The 27,315-nt window shown below is 49.4% G+C and overlaps 1 protein-coding gene across 2 annotated transcripts; it reads right to left on the minus strand.

Annotated features, from left to right (window-relative positions):
* Positions 1 to 13,417: 13,417 nt before the first annotated feature.
* tmem177 (transmembrane protein 177) lies at positions 13,418 to 16,877 on the minus strand. 2 transcript variants are annotated; one of them, XM_033024842.1, is made up of 2 exons: positions 16,683 to 16,877; positions 13,418 to 15,102 (listed from the first exon to the last, which is right to left on the minus strand). In XM_033024842.1, the coding sequence occupies exon 2, from the start codon at positions 15,085 to 15,087 to the stop codon at positions 14,149 to 14,151; it is 939 nt and encodes a 312-aa protein (XP_032880733.1). In that variant the 5' UTR covers positions 15,088 to 15,102; positions 16,683 to 16,877; the 3' UTR covers positions 13,418 to 14,148. The 2 variants fall into 2 exon arrangements, with proteins under 2 accessions (XP_032880733.1, XP_032880732.1); XM_033024841.1 differs by lacking the exon at positions 16,683 to 16,877 and having other exon boundaries at positions 13,418 to 15,373.
* Positions 16,878 to 27,315: the final 10,438 nt, after the last annotated feature.

A 27,315-nucleotide genomic window follows, 5' to 3' on the forward strand; every position in this document is an offset into this window, starting at 1 on the left:
GACATGGAGGTTCTGACCCTGTGATATGCAGGCACAGTAATAACAGTACCTGAACGCATCAGGGAGGTCTCCATTACACAGAATAGTGAAAGGACTGGATAGAGAGGATGTTTCCACTAGTATAGGACCAGAGGTCATAGCCTTAGAATTCAAGGACGTTCCTTTCGGAAAGAGACGCGGAGGAATTTCTTTAGTGAATTTGTGGTATTCATTGCCACAGATACCTATGGAGGCCAAGTCAATGGATGTTTTTAAGGCAGAGATAGATTCTTGATTAGTACGGGTGTCAGGGATTATTGTGAGAAGGCAGGAGAATGAGGGAAAGATAGATCAGCCATGATTAAATCGCAGAGTCGACCTAATTCTGCTATCACTTATTAACTTATGCCCGGAAACTTGGTTGCCAAAGCTGCCTCCAAGTAAGTGCTGGGGCCTACAAACACACACCCACCCTCACCAGCCTCTTGGCCAAGAACAGTCTCTAGAAAATAAGACAAAGTACTGAATGACAATCTTCTCCGTGGATTGTCACTTTGTCGTGGTGGAGAAGCTTGTGTGGACCTGAGACCCTGAGAGTGATGCCGTCTGGAGCTATGCTCCTGGTAAGGCCACCCATGGCGGTAAGGTCGAGGGGGATGTCTCTGACAAAGAGCAATCCAACCAAGACCTCAACGGTGGAACAGGCGGAGGATGATGGCTGAAGTTAGTGGAGCATCACAACGGCTGGGAAGGCGGATGAAAACTGCAGCAGAAAAGGGTCTCAGGTTGTATTGGACTCCATGACACTGGATCCTGACCCAGATCTGTCAAGGACCATGGGGAGGCTGTCTGTGCACCAGTCTTCCCACGTTAAACAAAGTCAAGCACAGGCATCCTCCATACAGGGAATAGCATCCTGGAGGCAACCATGATGAGAAGAAAAAAAAGACTGAATGACAAGATTGCTTTACCAAAGGCACGTGAGGGAATATTGCATTCTCCAATTCATAGACATAGCTTGCTCCCAGCTCTCCAGACTCAGAACTCCAACCCAAGGGTTTCTCTGTCCATCGCATGGCTCGGAATGTGCCATCGGAAAAAGAGTCGGCGGCATCTGCCTCATGGTAAACTCATCAAGATTCTCGGATGTGCAAGCCTGCTCCAACTCCTGCTCGCCCACCTACAACATCTAGGAGTGAATGGCCATCCCTTCTACCTCTCAAGCTCCACCATCTTGACTACAGTCTACATTCTGCCCCGTCCAGACATTTGATTATCACTGGAGGAGCTGCACGCCGTGGACGGCACACTCCACATTATGTGCCCTGATGCCTCCTTTAGTTTTGGTTGTGGTCACGTGTACCGAGGTACAGTGAAGAGTTTTTTGTTGCATGCTATCCAGTCAGCATCAGAAAGACTATACATGATGGTCTTCACCAAGGCTAACTTCCAAACCACAATCTGCACGTCTCCTCCAGCACCAGAGGACAAACACTCTTAACCACTGGAGAACATGGATCAATGGCCTGTGGACTTTAACATTGTGAAGCCCGCGGTCTCTGGTAAGAAGAGGCCATAGAAACAATAATAGGTGCAGGATGAGGCCATTCGGCCCTTCGAGTCGTTGTGATCATGGCTGATCGTCCCCATTCAACAGCCCGTGCCTGCCTTCTCACCATATCCCTTAATTCCATCTAGAGTTCTATCTAACTCTCTCTTAAATCCATCCAGGCCAACTGGGAACTACCCAGAGAGTTTCAACCGCCCCGACGCGGGAGTTTCGATCACCCTGATGGGGGTTTCGATTGCGGATGGTTTGACTGCCCCGACCGCGGGAGAACAAAGGAAGAATATTGAACTTTAATGCCTCCCATTGTTAATATTGGCCAAAATAGAGATATTTAAAATGGAGGATCTTTGCATCTGCAGGATCTGCTGGGCCTCTGTCTGTGAAAAGCTGCAGGCTGTGGATTGGTGCCAGCTAGTCTGGACCCTAGATTGATATGCAGGATGGGGAAAGCTCCAGATGTCCTCTCTATTGATAAAATGCACGAGGACTCTGTAGAAGAGCCCAAAGGTGTTGCAGATGCATTAACAGGATTGGCCGACTGCAGAAGTGTTGTAAATACTGTTAATAATGTTACACGGTGTTTGTGTTACTGTTTGATGATTGGCTGAAGTGTGAAGCCTTGTTTGAATTGTTTATACTCCCTGGGAAAATGTTGCGTTATTTGATTAATTGACTTCCTTCCAGAAGCTTCTGTAGAAACATTGTAATGGGGTGCTTTGTAATTGGGTTAGGGAACTGTCAATAACACTTTAATGTAATCAATATCTGTGATTGGTTTGTAGGGGTTACCACCCCCCATGTAGTTCTGCCCCACAGGGTTTGATGACCTATAAAAGGTAACCCCCACGAGGTTCGTTTTGATCTTCTGGAGGAGCACTTGGGATTGCATAACCTTTTGGAGGTGTCTGATTGCACTAGGCTGAAGGGCTTGGACAAGCAGAGACAAGGATCAATCCGGCGGTGGCTTAGGTATCGCATAGGGGATTCGTTATTGTTTCATAAAATAAAGATTAGTGGTCCAGTGCTTGACTCGGTGTTTTACTGAACTAGACTAAGGTTAACTCCAGGAGCATAATTACACCATCACAGTGAGGCATGTGGAATCCACTGTGATGGATGTAAACTTTTATTTTATGTGGGTGTGTGTCTTGTAGCTTTTCACTTAGTATGGCTGTATGGTAACTCAAATTTCACTGTACCTGATCTGGTACATGTGACAATAAACTGACCAAATTCATCTGGTACATGTGACAATAAACTGACCAAATTCTGGAGCAAATTCAGCATGTTACTGAATACTCTGTTGCACTTCAACAGGTTCACAGTGAAGAGTATACCAGTTGTATCCCAGCCTGACTGATTCCGTAATTTGAATGTTCAAGAATATGGGAGGTTACCTTTTCCTTTAGTAAAGTTTTGATCAAAATTTGCTTCCTCGAGTCTCTTTCTACATTTTCTCATTTGGTCTCAGAGGTATTCACTTTATTTGACAAAAACATTCCTATCTTCTCTGCAACTTAAACCAAATTGTTTTCTCTTTCCTGGTTCTGATGAATGGCCTGAAACCCAATGTATCAACGCTGTTCCTCTTTCCAAAGAGACTGCCAGATCTGCCGAGAATTTTCAGCATTTTCAGATTTTATTTTAGATTTCAAGCATCTGCAGTTGATTTCATTTTCATTTCTTGTCAAGCTATCACGAATATTTATAAACATTACCATCGGCCCATTTCAGATTGAGGCAAGGAAAATTATATTGTGGGATTAAAAAATTTGCTCAGATGACATAAAAACACTTTGATAAATATCACAGAACCATAGGTCAAAATTACATCAGCATTCATTTGAAAAAGATACCGAACAAATTAAAGTCAATTGATTTCCAGGACCTGATAACTTGCATCCCAACGCTTTGAATGGGCAGGGCGGATAGTATGAGTGTCATCTTCCAAAATTACAGAGATTAAATAGAAAAGATCAAAAAATAGCAAATGCAACCACTATTACAGAATGAAGAGAACATTTGTAGGTTTGTTGCCTAAAATTGGAGAATTCAATGTTCAAAATTGTCCCTAGTGTGTATAGGATAGGATTAATATGTGGGGATCGCTGGTCGGCGCGGACCTGGTAGGCCGAAGGGCCTGTTTCCACGCTGTAAAACGAAACTAAAACATTAACCTACAGATCAGTCAAATTGATATCAGTGGAAGAATAAATGCTAGATGGAGTATGTATCAACAAACTAGTAACAGGTCACTTGAAGAGCATATATTTATCATATGCTAGGAATCAGGATGATGGCATTCTTCAAGGAAAAACAACCAAAGTTTGCGTGTGGCTTCATTCATGCGCAGAGGCCCAAGATAGAAAATTCTTAATTGCTACGGCCTTACAGACACATTAAACAGAATACAAAATATACAATAAACTATTCTGAGTAAATCAAGGGCCAAGGGTGTTATTTGCCGTATGCAATGGATAGGAACCAGAATAATTAAATTATTGCTTGTTGCAAATTCCCAGGCATAGTGGACACAGCAATAAATACAAAATAAATTATCAGTTATTCAAGTAAACCAGATCATGCATAGGAGTGTGCAAAAACAAAGTGCAGAGAACAAACATGGTACAAAGTCCACAGTGGTTCAGTGCTGAGGAAGGGTTGTGCATAGTGATTGAAGAACCTGATGTTCGACGGGAGGAAGTTGTTCTTGAACCTGGAGGTTGTGATTCTCAAGCTCTTATGGTAGCAGTGAGAAGAGAGCATGACCATGCTGGTGTGGGTCTTTGATGATGCTAACTGCTTTCTTGAGGCAACGCTTCCTATAGATCCCTTAGATGGCGAGGAAGCTTGTTCCCATGATGGGTTGGGCAACGTACACCACTTTCTGCAGCCTCCATCATTCTTGAACCAGGCTGCAATGCAATCAGTTTGCGTATTCTCCACTTTTGGAAGTTTGATAAGACCATTCGGTAACATGCTGAATCTCCTCAAACCTTTGAAGAAGCAGTTTTGTGTTGTCTGAGCTTTGTGATTGCATCAGTGTGCTGGGCCCAGGATAAATCACCAGAGATGTGCACTCCCAGAACTTGAAGCTGTTGTCTCTCTCCACTGCTGTCCAGGCAATGAAGATAGGTGCATTGTCCCTCAGCCTTCCTTTCCTAAAGTCAATAATCAGCCCCTTGATCTTACTAAATTTGAGAGCAAGATCGTTGTTCCAGCACCACTTAACCAATTTGTTAATCTCTCTCCTGTACTCTGACATATTACCCTTTATTACTCCAACAAGAGTGTTTTATTGTCGTATGTCCCAGATAGAACAAAGAAATTCTTATTCGCTGCAGCACAACAGAATGATGAGAGGGATAGACAGAGTTGATGTGGACAAGCTTTTCCCTTTGAGAATAGGGAAGATTCAAACAAGAGGACATGACTTCAGAATTAAGGGACAGAAGTTTAGGGGTAACATGAGGGGGAACTTCTTTACTCAGAGAGTGGTAGCGGTGTGGAATGAGCTTCCAGTGGAAGTGTTGGCGGCAGGTTCGTTTGTATCATTTAAAAATAAATTGGATAGGCATATGGATGAGAAGGGAATGGAGAGTTATGGTATGAGTGCAGGCAGGTGGGACTAAGGGAAAAAAGTTGTTCGGCACGGACTTGTAGGGCCGAGATGGCCTGTTTCCGTGCTGTAATTGTTATATGGTTATATTATAATCATAATAAATAGTATGATAAACGAGAGAGGAGGACAAAAAAGTTCAGTGTGTATATATATATGTGGTATCCATAACAAATTTAAAGATGGCATTGGAGTTGTATTAGTTGGATTAGTTAAAACAAATGTAGGTCCCTTGCAGTCAGAAACGGGTGAATTGATCATGGGGAACAAGGACATGGCAGACCAATTGAATAACTACTTTGGTTCTGTCTTCACTAAGGAAGACATAAATAATCTGCCGGAAATAGCAGGGGACCGGGGGTCAAATGAGATGGAGGAACTGAGCGAAATCCAGGTTAGCCGGGTAGTGGTGTTAGGTAAATTGAATGGATTAAAGGCCGATAAATCCCCAGGGCCAGATAGGCTGCATCCTAGAGTACTTAAGGAAGTAGCCCCAGAAATAGTGGATGCATTAGTGATAATTTTTCAAAACTCTTTAGATTCTGGAGTAGTTCCTGAGGATTGGAGGGTAGCTAATGTAACACCACTTTTTAAAAAGGGAGGGAGAGAGAAAACGGGGAATTACAGACCAGTTAGTCTAACGTCGGTAGTGGGGAAACTGCTAGAATCAGTTATTAAAGATGGGAAAGTAGCACATTTGGAAAGTGGTGAAACCATTGGACAAAGTCAGCATGGATTTATGAAGGGTAAATCATGTCTGACGAATCTTATAGAATTTTTCGAGGATGTAACTAGTAGAGTGGATAAGGGAGAACCAGTGGATGTGTTATATCTGGACTTTCAGAAGGCTTTCGACAAGGTCCCACATAAGAGATTAGTATACAAACTTAAAGCACACGGTATTGGGGGTTCAGTATTGATGTGGATAGAGAACTGGCTGGCAGACAGGAAGCAAAGAGTAGGAGTAAATGGGTCCTTTTCACAATAGCAGGCAGTGACTAGTGGGGTACCACAAGGCTCAGTTCTGGGACCCCAGCTATTTACGATATATATTAATGATTTGGACGAGGGAATTGAATGCAACATCTCCAAGTTTGCGGATGACACGAAGCTGGGGGGCAGTGTTAGCTGTGAGGAGGATGCTAGGAGGCTGCAAGGTGACTTGGATAGGCTGGGTGAGTGGGCAAATGCATGGCAGATGCAGTATAATGTGGATAAATGTGAGGTTATCCACTTTGGTGGCAAAAACAGGAAAGTAGATTATTATCTGAATGGTGGCCGATTAGGAAAGGGGGAGATGCAACGAGACCTGGGTGTCGTGGTACACCAGTCATTAAAAGTAGGCATGCAGGTGCAGCAGGCAGTGAAGAAGGCGAATGGTATGTTAGCATTCATAGCAAAAGGATTTGAGTATAGGAGCAGGGAGGTTCTACTGCAGTTGTTCAGGGTCTCGGTGAGACCACACCTGGAGTATTGCGTACAGTTTTGGTCTCCTAATCTGAGGAAAGACATTCTTGCCATACAGAGAAGGTTCACCAGACTGATTCCTGGGATGTCAGGACTTTCATATGAAGAAAGACTGGATAGACTCGGTTTGTACTCGCTAGAATTTAGAAGGTTGAGAATCTTGTGGTGGCCTGGTCAAGGTCAGGAAAAGACCGGACACCAGGCGGATTCAAAAGAAGCTTTTTAATTCCAGCAGCCCGAGTACACACCACGACACCCTTATCTCTATCCCTAGGGAGTCGTCAGGAAACCCCGTGGCAGACCAACGCCCCTGTCCCTCAATCGGCGAGGGGATGATCCAAGGAGTGGCCTACCCCCCAGGGACCGCCACAGGACCCCCCACAAGTACCCGAGGTACGAAACGGACAGGAGGGCGTACAAGCCGGCCAGCCCGGGTGCACACAACGCTCAGCCCCGGAACAGGCGCCTGGTCAACAAGTGCGGGGGACGAAGTAGCCAGAGGAGGAGGTACCCTAGACAGAGGCCGCCCTCGCTTTCGGGGCAGCGCTACCAGCGCCAGCCGATCGATATCAATATGTGCTGGCTTCAACCGCGCAACTGAAACGGTCTCACGCCGACCCCCAATGTCCAGGACGAAAGTCGACGAGCCATGTTCCAAGACCCGGAAGGGACCTTCGTACGGCCACTGTAGAGGTGTCCGATGTGCTTCCCTGCGCAGAAAAACAAACTGGCAGTCCTTCAGAGCAGAGGGAACGTGCGGACGGAAGGACCCATGGCGAGACGTGGGCACCAGCGCCAGCTTGCCCACCGTCTGCCAAAGACGTTGCAGAGCGTCCGAAGGTTGCTCCACCTGGCCACGTGCCGGCGGGATGAACTCCCCGGGCACCGTTAACGGAGACCCATACACCAACTCGGCGGAGGAGGAGGCCAAGTCCTCCTTGGGTGCGGTGCGTATCCCCAGCAAAACCCAAGGTAGAGCGTCTACCCAGTCTGGGTCAGTGAGCCGCGCCCTCAGGGCACCCTTAAGCTGCCAGTGAAACCGCTCCACTAGGCCGTTCGACTGCGGGTGGTACCCCATCGTGTGGTGCAGACGAACACCCAGGAGGCGTGCCATGGCCGACCACAGCTCTGACGTGAACTGAGGCCCCCGGTCGGAAGTTATGTCCAGTGGAACACCGAACCGGGCGATCCAGTGCGCCAATAATGCTCGAGCACAGGTGGTTGTTGTGGAATTCTGTAGCGGAATGGCTTCAGGCCACCGCGTGAAGCGGTCCACAACGGTGAATAGTTACGTCATGCCCTGGGACGACGGCAGCGGCCCCACGATGTCCACGTGAATGTGGTCGAAACGTTTATGAGGAATGGGGAACTCCTGCAATGGCACGTGCGTGTGTCGTTGCAACTTGGCGGTCTGGCACGGGATGCAAGTGCGCGCCCAATGTCCAACCTCCTTCCGCAGCCCGTGCCACATGAAGCGGGAGGCTACCAGGGCTACTGTCGCCCTGATGGAGGGATGTGCAAGTCCATGGAGCACCTCAAACACCCTCAGCCGCCAGGCGATGGGGACGATGGGTCGCGGAACTCCAGAGGAGACATCGCACAGCAGCGTGGTACCCCCAGGGCCACAGACAACGTCCTCCAACTGCAGGCCCGAAACCGCCGTACGATAGGCGGCCATCTCCTCGTCGACAAGCTGAGCGGCTGCCAGGGCGGAATAGTTGATCCCCTCACCGACTTGGAGAACTGTGTGGACTGCAGGTCTTGATAAGGCATCGGCCACCCTGTTAAATTTGCCCTCAACGAACCGGATGGAGGTGGTGTACTCGGACACATACGCCAACTGCCTCTGCTGCCGGGCAGACCACGGGTCTGATACCTTGGCGAACGTGAAGGTTAGTGGCTTGTGGTCCGTGAATGCAGTAAATGGTCTTCCCTCCAGAAAATAGCGGAAATGACGAACGGCGAGATACAGGGCAAGGAGCTCACGGTCGAAGGCGCTGTAACGACGCTGAGGACCACTGAGATGCCTGCTGAAGAAGGCAAGTGGCCGCCAGCAACCCTCAACGAGCTGCTCTAACACTGCCCCAACCGCAACCTCAGAAGCATCCACCGTCAACGCGGTCGTGGCGTCCTCTCGTGGGTGGACGAGCATTGTGGCCTCAGCCAGTGCCTCCTTAGCCCTCTCAAATGCCGCTGTTGCTTCCACGGACCAATCAACCTCCCTGCGATGACCAGCAATCAGGTGGAAAAGCGGACGCATGACTGCAGCCGCTGACGGCAGGAAGCGGTGATAGAAAGTGACCATCCCCACGAATTCCTGCAGGCCCCTAACTGTGGTCGGACGGGGGAACCTGCGGATAGCGTCCACCCTGGTCGGCAGAGGCACCACCCCTTGTGCAGTCATGCGGTGACCGAGGAAGTCGATAGCCGTCACCCCGAAACGGCACTTGGACGCGTTGATAGCCAAACCGAAATTGCTGAGGCGCTGACAGTTGACGGAGGTGGGTGCAGTGCTCCTGCCGCGAGCGACTGGCCACGAGTATGTCGTCCAGGTACACAAAGACAAAGTCCAATCCGCGGCACACGCAGTCCATAAGCCGCTGAAAGGCCTGCGCGGCGTTTTCAACCCAAACGGCATCCGCACAAATTCGAACAGACCAAGTGGCGTAATAATGGCCGTCTTCGGGATATCGTCAGGGCGGACCGGAATTTGATTGTACCCCCGCACGAGGTCCACCTTGGAAAATACGGATGCTCCAGCCAGATGGGCATTGAAGGCCTGAATGTGCGGGACCGGATACCTGTCGGGGACGGTCGCATCATTCAGGCGACGGTAATCCCCACACGGGCGCCAGCCCCCGTTCTTCTTAGGGACCATGTGGAGCGGTGAGGCCCATGGGCTACCGGAGGGACGCACGATGCCCATCGCCTCCATCTGGCGGAACTCCTCCCGAGCTAGACGGAGCTTGTCTGGGGCGAGACGACGTGCCCGGGCGTGCAAGTAGTGGGGATATAGTGATCCACCCCATGCTTCGAGGTGGAGGAGCGGAAGTGGGGTTCGAGAATGCTGGGAAAATCTGCCAGGATGCGCGCGAAAGTCGCATCCACGGATGACAGGGGGCCATCAGGGCGTACTACAGGATCACCAGTATGGAGGAAGACCGGCTCCAGCGTGACAGAGTGCATCAGGCGCCGCCGCTTGACATCCACGAGCAGTGAATGGGCTCGAAGGAAGTCGGCGCCCAGCAGCGGCTGAGAAACGTCTGCAATGACGAACCTCCACGAAAACGAGTTGCGGCCAAAGTTGAGGGGGATGGTGCGAAACCCATAGGTGCGAATAGCACTCCCGTTCGCCGCGGTGAGGAGGGGGCCTTGTTTGCCCGCACGGATGTCGGCAATGGAGGGAGGCAGAACACTCACTTCCGCACCAGTGTCGACGAGGAAACGTCCCCCACTGCGGCGATCCCAAGCGAAAACGCGATGAATCGTGCCGGCCGCCGAAGGAATCACTGACGACTAGCCCTTTAGTTTCCCGAGAACGAACAGGGTGGGCGACAAAGCCTGGCTGCAGCTCCCCAGCGGCGATGGTAATAACACCAACCAACTTTGCTGGCGTCTGGTTGAACTGCATGCGAATTAGGCTGGTTTGAGCGCCGGCGACCTCTGCTGGCATCTGGTGAAACTGCAAGCCAATTAGGCTGGTACACAAAATTGCTGGGGAAACTCAGCGGGTGCAGCAGCATCTATGGAGCGAAGGAAATAGGCGACGTTTCGGGCCGAAACCCTTCTTCAGACTGATGGGGGGTGGGGAAAGAAAGAAGGAAATGGGGAGGAGGAGGAGGAGCCGGATGGCGGGCGGATGATAGGAGACAGCTAGAGGGTTAAGGAAGGGGAGGAGACAGCACGGGCTAGCCAAATTGGGAGAATTCAATGTTAATGCCATAAGGACGCAAGGACCCCAGACGGAATATGAGGTGCTGTTCCTCCAATTTCCGCTGTTGCTCACTCTGGCAATGGAGGAGACCCAGGACAGAGAGGTCGGATTGGGAATGGGAGGAGGAGTTGAAGTGCTGAGCCACCGGGAGGTCAGGTAGGTTATTGCGGACTGAGCGGAGGTGTTCGGCGAAACGATCGCCCAACCTACGCTTGGTCTCCTCGGATTAGTGGTTTGAACGCCAGTGACCTCTGCTGGCATTGGTTTGAACTGCAGGCTGGCCGTGCTGGAAGGACGTGCCTGCTGTGGAATGCCAGCCGGATTTTGCCGCGGGGGCCGACCGGGAGCAGTGGAGACGCGGTGGATACCGGTCCCGACCTGCTCGGAGTCTCCAAACGCCTCGGGAAGGACGTCCACTGCTTCCAGGTTGTGATGGTGAGAATTCCACAGCTCGTCGGCTTGTTCACCCAGCGCCTGCATGTTGTTAAACCTGGCGAGCTGCATGCGAATGTCGGGAGGCAGCTGCTGCAGGTAGGCATATTTAAATTAAAAACACGGCTCATGGTCCCCCATTAGGGTGAGCATGTCTTCCAGGAGGGCAGACGGCTGGCGGTCGCCCAGGCCGTCCATTCTGAAAATGCGAGCTGCCCGCTCGGCGTCACCCAGGCCAAACCTCCTGATGAGAAATGCTTTAAGGCCAGTATATTTGTTTGTTACCGGGGGGGCCCTGAGGAAAGGCTTAACTCACCTCGCAGTTAGTTGGTCAAGCGAGCCAACCACGTAATAATATTTAGTCTCATCCTGCGTGATACCTCTCACAGCAAACTGTGCCTCTGCCAGCTGGAACCAGGTTTCGGGTTCTTCGGTCCACAGAGTTGGGAGCTTCAACGCAACGGCGTTATTATCCATCACGATGCGTGATGAACGACGCGGGGTCACCAGTGTAGTGGCCTGGTCAAGGTCAGGAAAAGACCGGACACCAGGCGGATTCAAAAGAAGCTTTTTAATTCCAGCAGCCCGAGTACACACCACAACACCCTTATCTCTACCCCTAGGGAGTCGTCAGGAAACCCCGTGGCAGACCAACGTTGTGGCGTGTCCCTCAATCAGCGAGGGGGATGATCCAAGGAGTGGCCTACCCCCCAGGGACCGCCACAATCTTATAGAAACGTACAAAATTCTTAAGGGGTTGGACAGGCTAGATGCAGGAAGATTGTTCCCGATGTTGGGGAAGTCCAGAACAAGGGGTCACAGTTTAAGGATAAAGGGGAAATCTTTTAGGACCGAGATGAGGAAAACTTTTTTCACACAGAGAGTGGTGAATCTGTGGAATTCTCTCCCGCAGAAGGTAGTTGAGGCCAGTTCATTGGCTATATTTAAGAGGGAGTTAGATGTGGCCCTTGTGGCTAAAGGGATCAGGGGGTATGGAGAGAAGGCAGGTACAGGATACTGAGTTGGATGATCAGCCATGATCATATTGAATGGCGGTGCAGGCTCGAAGGGCCGAATGGCCTACTCCTGCACCTATTTTCTATGTTTCTATGTAACTGGCTATAAAATCATGGGAGTAGAGAGAGTAAAGCAGGTGATAGAGCATGCAGCCCTGAGGTGCCACGAAGGTGATGGTCAACGAGGAGGTGGTGTTGTTGCAAATCCAGACAGGTTGAATCTTCAAACGAGCATTTAGCTTGGTGAGAATTTATGTAATGGAATTCAGGTTTGATAAACCTGCCGATTCTGCACCCAAGATGCTGTGCAAGGCTGACATGTAAGCATGGAAGAAATCACTAATTGTTTTGTATCCTTAGGGAAGCGTGATATATGGGGAATCATGAGAAGGACAGGAAGTGTACACCAAGGGAAACAATTTGACACAATCTTACTGAACGGCACAGCAGGTATGAAGGGTTATATAGTTCCTCCTTTCTTACATTCTCAGGATGTCAAAGTCAAGATGGGAAGTCGTACCTGGGGAAGGACCTTCACAGTGAATGGTATGGCCTTGGGGAGTAGGGGTGCAGGTACATAGTTCCCTGAAAGTAGCTTCACAGGTAGATAAGGTGGTCAAGAAGCCTTTTGGTATTTAGGCCTTCATCAGTAATGGTGAGATGGGCAAGATTTATTATGAACCCGAGGGGCAACCAGAGAAGGAAGTTGAGGCAGATACTATAACATTTAAAATACATTGGGACAGGTACATGGATAGTTCACGTTATAGGAGTAGAATTAGGCCATATAGCCCATCAAGTCTACTCTGCCATTCAATCATGGCTGATCTCTGCCTCCTAATCCCATTTTCCTGCCTTTGCCCCAAAGCACACGTTCTAATCAAGAATTTGTCAATCTCTGCCTTAACAATATCCACGGACTTGGCCTCCACACCCTCTGTGGCAATGAGTGCCACAGATTAACTCCCCTCTGACTAAAGTTGGTCCTCTGAGGGAGCGCTGTATTTATGTATGTATTGTTAGATCTATGTGCCATTGTATGTAGCACGTTAGTACCAGTCCAGAGTCTGAGTACCAGAGTCAGAGTACCAGCATAAAGTCCAGAAAAAGGGGTCACAGTTTAAGGATAAGGGGGAGATCTTTTAGGACCGAGATGAGAAAAACATTTTTCACACAGTGGTGAATCTCTGGAATTCTCTGCCACAGAAGGTAGTTGAGGCCAGTTCATTGGCTATATTTAAGAGGGAGTTAGATGTGGCCCTTGTGGCTAAAGGGATCAGGGGGTATGGAGAGAAGGCAGGTACAGGATACTGAGTTGGATGATCAGCCATGATCATATTGAAGGGCCGAATGGCCTACTCCTGCACCTATTTTCTATATTTCTATGTTTACCTGCACTGATGTAAAGCACTTTGGTCAATGAGAGTTGTTTTTAAATGTGCCATAGAAATAAAATTGACTTGACTTGAAAATTCTTCCTCACCTCCTTTCTATTTCTCCATTACCTTGCCTTTAACTGCAGTCTGTAGATTATCTCAATTTTCTCCTCCAACATATTATTCTGTCATCAACATAGCATGAAAAACCATACTAATTTATCAACTTTACATATTCTGAAAGGTTACATAATTTCCACAATATGATAGTCATGGCTATTTGCAAATAATCAAAAAGTAGAAGTGAAATTGAATATTTCCCCCTCCCTCTCCCATAATCTGACAAATAAAACTTCAGGATATCCAATAGGTAACGTGTATATTTTGCATTTAGATTTCATGACATTCAATATGTGCTTTTGGATTTTTGTCAATTAACAAGAGTTCAGTCTTGCATGGCACAAGGCAAGCAGTAGTTTTAGAAACACTAGCAGTTGAAAAGCAAGTTAAGGATATCATTGATTTTTTACATTGTGACTGACTGTGGCATATTTCACTTTAGCTCTGTTTTACAGGTTTTAAACTCACAACTGTGTTTTTGCAATAATGGAAGTAAAAAATGGTTCCCACAAAGGTTGAGTAATCAGATGACAATGCGGTTCAGTTCAAACACAAAATCTGGATGAGAGTCAAGTAAAATCGACGAAGTTTACATGATACATGGAGATGAGCAAATAAATATTGTCAAATCAATTTTACTTCCAACAGTCTTTCAGGGTGTTTTCAATCATCTCCTTCCGGGAGGTGTAAGGAGCATGTTTTAGTCGGAACCAATGCTTAGGGAAAAGGTTGCCATTTGTTGCGTACATTTCCATCCCTTTTTTGCCAAGGAGCAAACGGAAAGTTCGATTTCGTGCAAGAACTTTATCATAAAATTCAATGCCTCCCTTGGCATAATTCTTTGATATTGTTGCTGTCCGGTGGTCTGATCGGTAGTCGAGCCAGTGACTGAGTGCATCAGAAAAAAGAAAATAACCCACAAAGCCCACTGCTGCCGCAGCCAGGTTAAATACTCCACGTAATAAAAAGGGTCCCGAGTAAAGGCCGAGGGCTTGCTTCGAGGCCACACCTATCACGTACGTGCCTGCTAAGCAAGCTGGTGCGAGCGCAGACTGAAGGACGGGGCCACTGCTTTGCAAATACATCACCTCTCTTGCAATGGCAAACCTCTGCGCATCGGAGGAAAAGGTGAGGGATTCTCTCAGAGATTTCCCCACCTCACTATCCCACTTGACGTTCCTGCCATTAATCATGACAATTCGGTTGATTATTCCTTGCCCTTCCGCCCCTGTGCTGTTGAAATTAACTGGGATGCCAATGAGAGCTCCACTGGGCAACCAGGGAACACCCGCACTCACGGGTTGAAAGCTGAAGGCAGCGAACGCTGTATAATTCTGCGTTGAATCCACTCCGGCATCTTGAAGCACCTCTTGGAAAGTGGCTTGCAACCTCTCTGGAAGTTCAGCCGGATCTCCCTTGGACCAAGCTTGATACAACTTTCCATACGTCCGTTGGGGAAAGACATGACAGAAAGCATTGGTGGCAAATAATCCTCCACAGGAAACAGCTAATAACTTGACTCTATGTTTGCTGCCAAATAGAGTAAGTTTCTTAAAAATCTGATTTGCCATCATCAAAATGGATCTGGTCTGGGAATCAAAACACATATTCAGTTGCAGAGAAAAAACCCCCAAATATATTTGATCAAACAAAATTAAACACTAAATATTTCTGCTATGCAGAGGTAAGTGAACTCAAAGGCAAGTGAGAAGCAAAGCTGGATATCATGATTAGTTTACATAGAGATACAGTCCTTCAGTGGAAACAGGCCGTTCGGCACACCGAGACCAAGCCAAGCAACAATCACACGAGTTTAGTTTAGAGATACCACGTGGAAACAGGCCTTTCGGCTCACCGAGTCCACGCCGACCAGCGATCCCCGCACATTAACACTATTCTACGCACACTAGGGACAATTTACACACACACCAATTAAACTACAAATCTGTACGTCTTTGGAGTGTGGGAGGATATCGGAGAAAACCCACGCAGGTCATGGGAGAACGTACAAACAGCACCACCCTGTAGTCGGGATCGAACCGGGGTCTCTGGCGCTGCAAGCGCTGTAAGGCAGCAGTTCTACAGCTGCGCCACCGTGCCGCCCAATACTATGCTAACCTACTTTCGCATCCACACCCTACAAACTAGGGGCAATTTACAGAGGCCAGTAAACCAACACATCTGAGATTTGGGAGCAAACCAGAGCACCTAGATAGAGGAAACCCACGTGTTCACGGGGAGAACATGCAAATTTCACAAAGACAGCACTTAAGGTAAGGAGATTGAACTTGGGTCTATGGTACTGTGAGGCAGCAGGTCCACCTGCTGCACCATTACATCACACCGTGTCATGGTGGGATCTTCTGGGGTCAATGGGCAACCGGCGGGGTACTTTTGAATGTGGTTATTGAGGGGGTACATTTGAGGAGGGAGATCAAGGCCGTCACATCGGGTGGGGGAAAGCGGTGTCCTGGAGCGGTCTTTGAGGAGTGTTTTGCCAGAGGAGGGTGGGAAGTTCTGGAGGGCCAGTGAGGGGAAGGGTGACCCTGGTAGTCTTTGGAGGGGTCTGAAGAGGTGGAGGGGGTCTTTGAGCTGTCTGCGACCTTGACATCTCCTGGGGAGAAGGGGGGGCTGTTCTGTTGGGGTCTTTAGGGCAGGGTATTGGGGGGGGGGGTGGAATATTGCAGGGTCAATGAGGGGCTAGTGAGGTGAGGAGAAACCTGGTAATCTTTGGTGGAGTCTGGAGGGGGGGGGGACGAGACATTGAGGACTGTGGGGCTCTGGCAGGTCACTTGGGTGTGGGGGGGGGGGGGGGGGGGCGAGGTCTCTGGAGAGGGATCCTGGTAGCTTCTTCGGGGAGGGTAATTAAGGTCGGTGAGTCGAGGTGTCTATGGGGTGGGGTATCTGGGGCGGGAAGGGACAACATCTTGAAGTTTTTGTGGGGAGGGGTAATTTAGGGCTGTGAGCGCTGCCAGGCTATTGGGGAGAGTTCTCTGGTCTCCTGGAGTGTGTCTTCCTTCACTCCCTCCACCTTCAGGGACAGGCGAGCGGCCACTCGGGCCCGAGCCGCAGCCTCCTACCCCCCCCCCCCCCCCCACTCCTCTCCCCCCTCCCTCTCTCCCCCCTCCCTCTCTCTCCCCCTCCCCTCCTCTCCACCGACCGCCTTTACCTCCGGCTCCACGCTCGCAGCAAAACGCTGCGGGAGAGGGACACGTCGCAAAATATGGTGACTTCACGCCACCTCTCTGCCGCAGTAGCACAAAGTACGGCTGTAGTTCGACCCCGTGGTTAGCGGAGCGTTGCCGTTTATTTGCTCAGGAGAGTGGAAGGTGCAGTGAAGAGCCATCTTTGTAAGGTCAGAGCGGCCATCTTTGTAAGGTCAGGTAGCGCAGCGGCCAGCTCGGCGGCCATCTTTGTAAGGTGAGGTAACGCCCGGGGCCAATATTGAAGGGCCAGGGCGCTCGGCGGCCATCTTTTGTAAGGTCAGGTAGCGCCGGCGGCCATCTTTTGTAAGGTCAGGTAGCGCCGGCGGCCATCTTTGTAAGGTCAGGTAGTGCAGCGGCCAATATTGAAGGGCTAGGTCGCTCGGCGGCCATCTTTGTAAGGCCAGGTAGCGCCGGCGGCCATCTTTGTCAGGTCAGGTCAAGTCGAGCAGCAGCCACCTTTGTCAGGTAAAGGATAATTAGCAGCCAACATGTGTAGCAAGAAACTGCAGATGCTGATTTAAACTGGACAGGCACACAAATGCAGGAGTAACTCAGCAGGCCAGGCAGCATAAGGTCATAAATAATAGGACCATTTGTCCCATCAGGTCTATTCCACAATTCAATTGTAAAAACATGAAAAATAGGTGCAGGAGGCCATTCAGCCCTTCGAGCCAGCACTGCCATTCAATATGAATCAGTACTTGACCCTGATTTTTCCCCATATCCCTGGATTCCGTTAGCCCTAAGAGCTATATCTAACTCTTGAATTGGCCTCCACTGCCTTCTGTGGCAGAGAATTCCACAGATTCACGACTCTCTAGTTGAAAACGTTTTTCCTCATCTCAGTCCTAAATGGCCTACCTGTAGTGGCACTTGCTGGTGCGCGCCAGCATCGAACCCTGCGGTCGGAAGCCGCGCGCACGTGACTCTGGGAGGGGTCGGGTTTTCGCACGGTTTCTGGGCTCAGCCCGCCAGTCGATTGAGGAGCACCGTTGTGGTCAGTTGTGTATTAGAGCCCGTGTTATCGGAGAACTGTAATTGAGAATAAATTTCATTCAAACAACCGATTGTCGTTTCTAATCCACCAAATTGGTGACCCCGACGAGTCTAACCGTCGTTAAACTCGTGGACATGCAGGAAGAATACTTTCCCGCCAAGGCAGCCGCTGCTCAGCATGACTTCACTGGCCTTCGACTGCCCTCCTATTGGCCCGATCAACCACAGGTTCGGTTCGCGCACGTGGAGGCGCAGTTCCACCTGCACCACGTCGTTGCCGCGTGACCAGATATTTCCACGTGGTGGGAGCCCTGCCGCAGGAGTCAGCCTCGCTGTTGCTGCCGTACCTTCGGGCTCAGGCGCCAAGACCGAGCGGCGAAGATCCTCCATATGGACGGGGTAGGCGATCGGAGGCCTTCCACCATAATGGCCAAGATCCCGGCCCTGAACATCGACCGTGCTTACTCTTCGAGCAGGCGTTCTTGGAGCAGATGCCGGTTGACGTCCGTTTAATGCTCGCTGAGGCCGATTTCGGCGACCCCCAACAGCTCACTGAGAGGGCCGATGAACTCTGGACCACGGGGCGGTGGGACGTTTGCGCCTTCACCCGCCCAGCAATCACAGCTAGAGTGCAGCTGAGGAGGCAGCGCGAGGAAGGCCTGTCACTGGCCGCCTCTGAGGATCCGCCGCAGCATTCTGAGCCATATAGTAGACTACCATCTACGTTTCGGTGCAGAGGCTCGACGCTGCCGAAGCCCCTGCACGTTTCCCGTAGAAGCGACCGTAATCGGCCCGAACGAACGCCTCTACGTCCATGACCTTCACTCTGGCCGCCGTTTCCTGTTGGACTCCGGGGCCAGCATCAAAATCCTTCTCCCGACCGCCCGCGATACCCGCGTCGGTAAGATAGGACCCATCCTCTCAGCTGTTAACGGGAATGAGATTCGAACATACGGTACGCGGACCCTTAACCTAACTTTTGACTCCCACCCGTACAGGTGGAAGTTTATCGTTGCTAACGTCGCCCAGCCGATCATGAGGGCGGATTTCTTGTGCGCGTTTTCCCTTCTCGTGGATGTGCGTGACGGTCTTATGGTCCCGTTGTCAGACCTCCGCCCCAGTGAACCGCTCAACTCACCTCCGCCCAAACAGTAAACCAACGACATCGCAGAGGTCCAGGAGCCTTTCGCCGCTCTGCTATCTGAATTCCCTGAGCTACTCACACCCCGTTTCGACGGGGCTGCGCCACATCACGTGTGGTGCACTATATCCCTACCGAAGGTCCACCGTTGCATGCTCGCGCGCGCCGCCTCCCGCCGGACAAGCTTCGCATTGCCCGCAATGAATTCCAATTGATGGAGGACATGGGTATTGTGCGGCAGTCCGATAGCCCTTGGGCTTCCCCGCTCCATATGGTTCCCAAAGCGTCCGGCGGGTTGGAGGCCTTGTGGTGATTACAGGCGGCTTAACGCGGTAACCACAGCGGACTGGTACCTGGTGCCCCATATTCAGGATTTTTCAGCGCACTTTGAGGACGCGGCCTATTCGAAGGTCGATCTGGTTCCATATATATATGGAATATAACCACATCCCAATCAACCCCGACGACATCCCCATGACAACCACCGTTCGGCCTGTTCGAATGGCTACGAATGCCATTCGGCCTAAAGAACGCCGCTCAGGCATTCCAGCGGCTTATGGATCATGTCGAGCGGGGTTTGCCTTTCATCTTCATTTATTTAGACGATATCCTGGTGGACAGCAGTTCGCAGGCAGAACACGTTAGTCACCTTCGCCTTTTGTTCGAGCGATTACGTGATCACGGTTTGGTGATTAAACCTGCGAAGTGCCAGTTCGGCTTGCGCCCCATCTCCTTCTTAGGGCATCGGGCAACCACTCATGGAGCCGAGCCACTGCCCGAGAAAATCGACGCCATTCACCAGTTCCCTAGGCTGCTCACTGTCAAGGGTCTACAGGAGTTTATCGGGATGGTAAATTTTTACCACCGGTTTGTGCCGTCAGCCGCCACTGTCATGCGTTCCACTATTCCAGTGCCTCACGGGTAAGCAGCGGGATTTGGTATGGTCGGACGAGGCCGACACAGTGTTTGAAGGTGCTAAAGCTGCGCTGGCTAATGCCATCATGCTGGTGCACCCGAGGGCGTCCGCTTCCACTGCGCTCACGGTCGATGCTTCGGATGTCGCGGTGGGGGCAGTCCTGGAGCAGCGGGTCAGTGACCGCTGGCAGCCGCAGTTTTTCAGCCAGCAGCTTCGGCCTCAGGAGTGAAGTTACAGTGCATTCGACAGGGAACTACTCCCGCTCTACCTAGCGATCAGGCATTTCCGTTACTTCCTCGAGGCCCGAGCTTTCACTGTTTTCACGGACCACAAAGTGCTTACTTTCGCGTTGGGCAAGATTGCCGATCCGTGGTCCGCTAGGCAGCAGCGGCACCTTGCCTACATTTCCGAGTTCACGACTGACATTCAGCATGTAGCAGGGAAGCTTAACGTCGTGGCTGACGCGTTGTCTCGTCTGGCCATCCCATCGGTTTTGGCTCTAGACCTGGGAGTCGACTACACTGAGCTGGCAGGTAGGGCCCGCCCGGTTATCCCAGTCAGTCGGAGGCGGCTTGTTTTTGACACTGCCCACAGTTTGGCCCACCCGTCCATTCGTGCCACGTCCGCCCTGGTAGCGTCCAAATTTGTTTGGCACGGGCTGCAGAAGCAGGTGGCCGCCTAGGCCCGTGCTTGCATCCCGTGCCAAACCTGCAAGGTTCAGTGACAAGTACGGTCTCCCGTGTAGGACTTCGCTGTGCCTGATGGCCGGTTCCTGCACATTCATGTAGACCTTGTCGGTCCCTTACCATGTTCGCGGGGTGCCACGCACCTGCTTACTACAGTGGACAGGTTCACTGGGTGACTGGAGGCTACCCCGTTACCAGATACCTCCGCGGAGGCTTGCGCTCGGGCTATCGTGTCCAACTGGATAGCTTGTTTCGGGGTACCGTCTGACATCACCACAGACCGTGGAACTCAGTTTACCTCGTCTCTGTGGTCCGGCTTAGCGTAGCTATATGGCGCCCGCCTACACCAGATGACCGCTTATCACCCGGAGGCGAATGGGTTAGTCGAGCGGTTCCACAGACACCTTAAGTCGGCGTTGAAGGCCCGGCTCACCGGCCCCAATTGGGTTGACCCGGTGCCCTGGATCCTCCTGGGCATCAGAACTGCGCCTAAGGAGGGCCTGGACGTCTCCTTGGCTGAGCTCGTCTATGGCTCTGTTTTGTGGGTACCAGGGGATTTCCTACCCGCCACCCGTGGTCCGGAGGTTTCGGCTTTGGCGGTGCTAGCTGACCTTCGTGAGCGGGTGCGCGCATTAGTCTCTGTCCCAACCTCCGGGCATGGGTTGGGCCCGGTGCATGTGCCGGTGTCATTACACCGTAATGCTTATGTTTTTCTTCGTAGGGACGCTCACCGTTCGCCGTTGCAGTGGGTTTATGAGGGGCCATACAGGGTGCTGAGGACGGGAGTCACGTTCACGTTGGACGTGGGCGGCCGGGAGGAGTTTGTCTCCAGCCGCCTCAATACAATACAATTCAATTTATTGTCATTTGGACCCCTTGAGGTCCAAACGAAATGCCGTTTCTGCAGCCATACATTACAAACAAATAGACCCAAGACACAACATAATTTACATAAACATCCATCACATTGCTGTGATGGAAGGCCAAAAAAACTTCTCTCTCCACTGCACTCTCCCCCCCGATGTCAGAGTCAAAGTCAAAGTCAAAGCCCCCGGCGGGCGATGGCGAATGGTCCCGTGGCCATTATTGCCACGTCGGGTGATGCAAGGCCGCACACCGGGTCTTGGTGTTAGAGCCCCCGGCGCGCGCTCGCAAACTCCCGCGGCCATTCCAAGCCGCGCGGGGCGGTGCTGTAAGGCCCCGCTCCAGGAGCTCTTCAACCTCGCAACTCGGGCGGGAGAAGTCGCCGCTGCGGAAGCCCCGAAAAGCGGTCTCCCTCCAGGGACCCGCGGGCTCCCGGTGTTACCGTCCGCCAAACCCGCAGTTGCAGCCTCCGGTTCTCCAGAGGTCGGGTCGCAGCAGCGTCCACCACAGCTCCACCCGCTCTGGACTCGGCCAGCTCCGCGACGGTGAGGTGAGTGTCGGCACTGGAGCCCCCGGTTTTCCTGTTGGAGGCCGCTCCTCGTTGCAGCCCCAACGACAACGGAGACCCGACAAAGAAAAGGTCGGGTCTCCCGTGCAGGGAGAGATTTAAAAGTTACCCCCAACCCCCCCACACCACCCCCACCCCCCCACACACATACCCCAACAAAAATAACAAAAACTACATAAAAACATAGACTGCGCACATGGACTTGGACAGCCCTGTGGTTGTGGCCACACCACGGTGTAGAGGTCGTGCGCCTCTGACACCCGTACTAGTCAAGAATCTAACTATCTTTGCCTTAAAAATATCCATTGACTTGGCCTTCACAGTCTTGACCTAATTCTATTCCTATCACTTATGACCTTCTGAACCCTTGCTTTCCCTCTCTCTCCGTCCTTCCCGCACCCAAGTTTTCCGGCTAGTTTCACTGTCCTCCTGATCTTTGTACGGTCAAGTCTATTGGCAGCCTCCTTTATAAGATAAAGTCAATTATCGGCCATTTTTGCAACGATAAGCAATTTCACAGCCATCTTTGTACGGTTAAGCCAATGAGCAGCCTCCTTTGTGAGGTCCATTCAATTAGAAGCGATCTTTGTGCAGTCATATCAATGTGTACCCATCTTTTTGTTTTTGTAGGTAACGCACGTGCACACACATTAATCAACAAGTCTAAGTTCAGTAACCAAAACATTCACAGGTGCTTTAATGAAGTTTATTTCTATACTATACCAAGAGAATCAAGCATTACATTGTTCCAGTAACTAGATGCACAAATCAAGGCATGTTGAAATAGAATTAATATCTGGACATATTTCGTCATGTGAGGCAATGCATGTTGACAGGTCTGACCAGGAGTTGGACGAGTACAGTTCTTGCAAAAGGGCTCCCAATGAATGGACTCTTTTTGGGTCACCATAGCATAGATGGGAGGAGAAGCACAAGTGTCAAACCACCACCCCCCACCGTACATCAGTGCACAGTTAGGCGAATCCTGATCTGAATCCCTATCCCATGTACTAAATGGCAAATTATCAACCAGGTTGTTAAAAACCGGCATTTCGCCACCAAGATCTAGTTTGTAGCCAAAAAGCTCTGAACCGATCCGGAACATGTCATACTCTGCGTATCTACGAATGATTTTATTTGCCTCGTTCACCTGATCCAAAACTACTCTTGCTTTTGGCTGGTTATGTAATGCATGTACTTATTGCCAAGGTAATGGTCACCCAGAATATACCCAAACCCATACTCGTATGAGGTCCAGGTTTCGTTCCATATCTCCTTGCTTTGGCTGGAGTTCTGTTCCAGCAATGTCCATCCACCACAGTCATATTCCATTTCACAGTACACCACAATTAGGGGTGTTTCGAGTAATGTTTTTGGCCGGATGACGTAGAGGCCACTCGTATTGTAACCTTGTTGTACGAAGTCATTGCAGTCTTTTGCGTAATTTGCTGCGACATAGAGCATTTAATTAATTTTACCGTATAAATTAATGTATATTTCTGCATTCATAGTCATGCATCGTTGAATCATAGTCATAGAGTGATACAGTGTGGAAACAGGCCCTTCGGCCAAACTTACCAACAATATTCCAGCTACACTGGTCCCACTTGCCTGCGCTTGGTCCATATTCCTCCAAGCTTGTCCTATCCATGCACCTGCCTAACTTTTTTAAATGATGGGATAGTCCCAGCCTCAACTACCACCTCTGGCAGCTTGTTCCATACACCCACCACCCAGAGTTAAGAGAGTTCGAATCAATCAATCAAAATCCAGATTAGTTAATATCTGAGATGAATGCTTTATTGTCAGAGTTAATTGTTTTGATGAAATGTTATTTTGAACTTTAGAGCGGTACAGCGCAGAACAGGCCCTTTGGCCCACCGAGTCCGCGCCGACCACCGATCACCCCTTACACTAGCACGATCCTACACACTGGAGGCAATTTAATTTTTTTACCAAAACCAATTAATGTACAAACCTATAGGTCTTTGGAGTGTGGGAGAAAACTGAGCACCTGATGCAGTCACGGGTAGAACATACAAACTCCATACAAACGGCACTCGTGGTCAGGATCTCTGGTGCTGTAAGGCAGCACTACCTATGAGCCACTGTGCCAGGGTGCAGGGAGGGAGCTGATATCCAGCTAAAAATGTATACCTAGAATCTCCTGGTGCTATTCCAATTGTCATCCTTCAAGCAATAGTACTAGTTACTTATCTTTTTATGTACAAAAGATTTAGTTCACTTCCAAACAAAAGGTCATGACAACTGTGACATTTTCTGAAGCACTTTGGAGCACTTTGAAGATGTGAAAGCATTATTTTCAATGACATTGCCTCCAAATGGTTTGCAAACCACTACTGGTGAATTCTTCATAGAATGTAAGATGTTAGTAAACCCTGGATTTCTATGCAGAGGTCAGATTTATTTTTGATTTTAATGTTTCAACATTAAGCCCATTGAGAATATGCTGGTTCTCAGAGTCACCCTACCGATCCTATCTCTCCATTGCCAACTATGCTGGATCAGACAGGAGCATCTTTTCACAACACAGAAGCATGGTTCTTTGAAGGTGGTCGCGGGTAGGTAGGGTGGTCAAAAATGCTTTTGGCACTGTCCTTCATCAGTCAAAGTATTGAGTATGGAAGTTGGGAGGTCGTTGCAGTTGTATAAGACGTTGGTGAGGCCACATTTAGAGTATTGTGTTCAGTTCTGGGCACCATGTTACAGGAGAGATGTTGTCATGCTGGAAAGGGTACAGAGAAGATTTACAAGGATGTTGCCAGGACTTGAAGGTCTGAGCTATAGGGAGAGGTTGAGTAGGCTGGGTCTCTATACCTTGGAGCGCCGGAGGATGAAGAATGGTCTTAAAGAGGTGTATAAGATTATGAGAGGAATAGATCGGGTAGATGCGCAGAGTCTTGCCCAGAGTAGGTGAATCAAGGACCAGAGGGTCGAAGGGTTAACGTGAAGGGAAAACGATTTATTAGGAATTTGAGGGGTAACTTTTTCACAGGAAGGGAGGTTGGTGTATGGAACAAGCGGCCAGAGGACGTAGTTGAGGCAGGGACTATCCCAACGTTAAACAAACAGTTAGACAAGAACATGGATAGGACAGGTTTGGATGGCAATGGACCAAATGCGGGCAGGTGGGACTAGTGTAGCTGGGACATGTTGGCCGATGTAGCATTTTAAAATTAAAGTTAGGAGCGAATGTACATTATATTCACATCAACATCTTCAGTGAAATGCCATTGAAACTGCTTACCTTTGTTCAAAAGCAGATCCCTCCCATTTATGATCATGTTTACTTTGTCTTTCGGCACTATATTCGCATTAGCCACTAACTTGGAGGGCTTTGTAGGTCAGGCTTTCTGGATCTGCATAGCTGGTGATGCTTTGAGCAGACAGTATCAACACTGAGAACATCAACAACTTATTGTGGAAATTCATGATTGGATTCCTGCAAAAGGATAAAGTACATGAATTAATCTTATAATTAAAATTTTTAATTTGCCGTAAATTTCTCCAGACTTACTAGGGGTCTTGCTGGGAGCAGATTAAGCAGCATATGAACAGGCAGATTACCGTTAGCTTTTATACAAGATCTGAATTTAAATTGTCACAAACTATTAAACATTAACTGTTTATATTGCAAATGTCCTGAATGTATTGTAAATGCTTTAACAGCTGGAGCATGTGATAGGGACTATTAATTGTTATATTTCACTTGTAGGTAAATGTGCATTTTCAGTGAAACATCAACAGCTGGGAAGATAACAGCATGGAAGAAACTGTCCTGAATCTGGAGGTATGTGTTTTCACACTTCTGTACCTCTTGCCTGATGGTAGAAGATAGTGTCCGGGGTGAGTCTTGTCCTTTATAATGCTGGTGGCCTTATTGAGGCAGCGTGAAGTGTGGATGGTCATTAAAAGGGAGGTTACTTTGCGTGGTGGTCTGGCCTGCGTCCACAACTCCTTGCAATATCTTGCGGATTTGGAAAGGACTGTTCCTAAACCATATCGATAAAATGCTTTCTAGGGTGCATCTGTAGGAGTTGGTGAGTGTTTTTGGGGATATTGTATGTAGAAATTGAGACATTATGTTGCAGTTATACATGACATTGGTTAGAGTCCACACTCAGAGCATTGTATTCACTCTGTTATAGGAAAAAAGTCATTGAGCTTGAAAGAGCAGAAATATATTGCACAAATGTTGCCAGAACTCGAGGGACTGTATTATAAGGAGAGGTAAGGCAGGCTGGGACTTTATTCCTTGGAATGTACGAAATTGAGGAATGATCTAATAAAGGTGTAGAGGGATATGGGACAAGCACAGGCAAATGGGACAAGGTAGAGGGGAATCTTGGTCAGCATGGATGTGTTGAGCAGAAGGGCCTTTATCCATGCTCTCTGACTATGCTGTGCCTTTAAGCATCCTTCTTTGCAGTTTGCGACCACACCAATTGAGACTGAATGACTGGCAGGCGATTCTTATTCCTAACTGGTACCCTTGATGCTGGGGCCGCTTCTCTTCATGTTGTATATTAATGATTTGGGTAAGAGGATTAAAGGCTTTGTGGCCAAGTTTGCAGATGATACTAGGATAGGTGGAGGAGCAGGCAGTGTAGAGTAAGCAAGGACTCTGCAGATGGACTTGGACAGGTTAAGAGAGTGGGCAGAGAATTAGCAGATAAAATTCAGTGTAGCAATGTGCGGAGTCATACATTTTGGTAATAAAAAAAGGTTGTAGAGTATTATTTAAATGCAGAGAGAATCCAGAAATCGGAGGTGCATAGAGACTTGTGAGTGCTGTTGCAGGACTCCAAAAAAGTTAATTTGCAAGTCGAATCGGTCCTAAAGAAGGTAAATTCAGTGCCCTCCATAATGTTTGGGACAAAGACCCATCATTTATTTATTTGCCTCTGCACTCCACGATTTGAGATTTGTAATAGAAAAAATCACATGTGGTTAAAGTGCAAATTTTCAGATTTTTATACATTTTGGTTTCACCATGCAGAGATTACAGCTGGGGTATGAGGGGAAATAAGCCACGTCTGCGCAGTTGGGGGCTATAGGACTTGGAAGTGCTGCTGCAGGATTCCAAAAAAGTTAATTTGCAAGTCGAATTAGTCCAAAGGAAGGCAAATTCATGTGGAATATGGTGGTGGAATATTGCGTTAGGGGAATGGGTTGCGTAGGGGAAACGGATGAGTGGTGGAATATTGTGTTGGAGGAATGGGGCCCAACGGGTCTCACTTGGTCTAGTATATTACTAAAACTCTCATCTTGTTTGTTATTATGTCTGTGATTCCGTCTGTCTGTCTGTCTGTCTGTCTGTCTGTCTGTCTGTCTGTCTGTCTGTCTGTCTGTCTGTCTGTCTGTCTGTCTGTCTGTCTGTGATGTGATCCTGAAACTACGTCAA

This window comes from Amblyraja radiata, chromosome 7 (assembly GCF_010909765.2).
Source record: "Amblyraja radiata isolate CabotCenter1 chromosome 7, sAmbRad1.1.pri, whole genome shotgun sequence".
NCBI lineage: Eukaryota > Metazoa > Chordata > Chondrichthyes > Rajiformes > Rajidae > Amblyraja > Amblyraja radiata.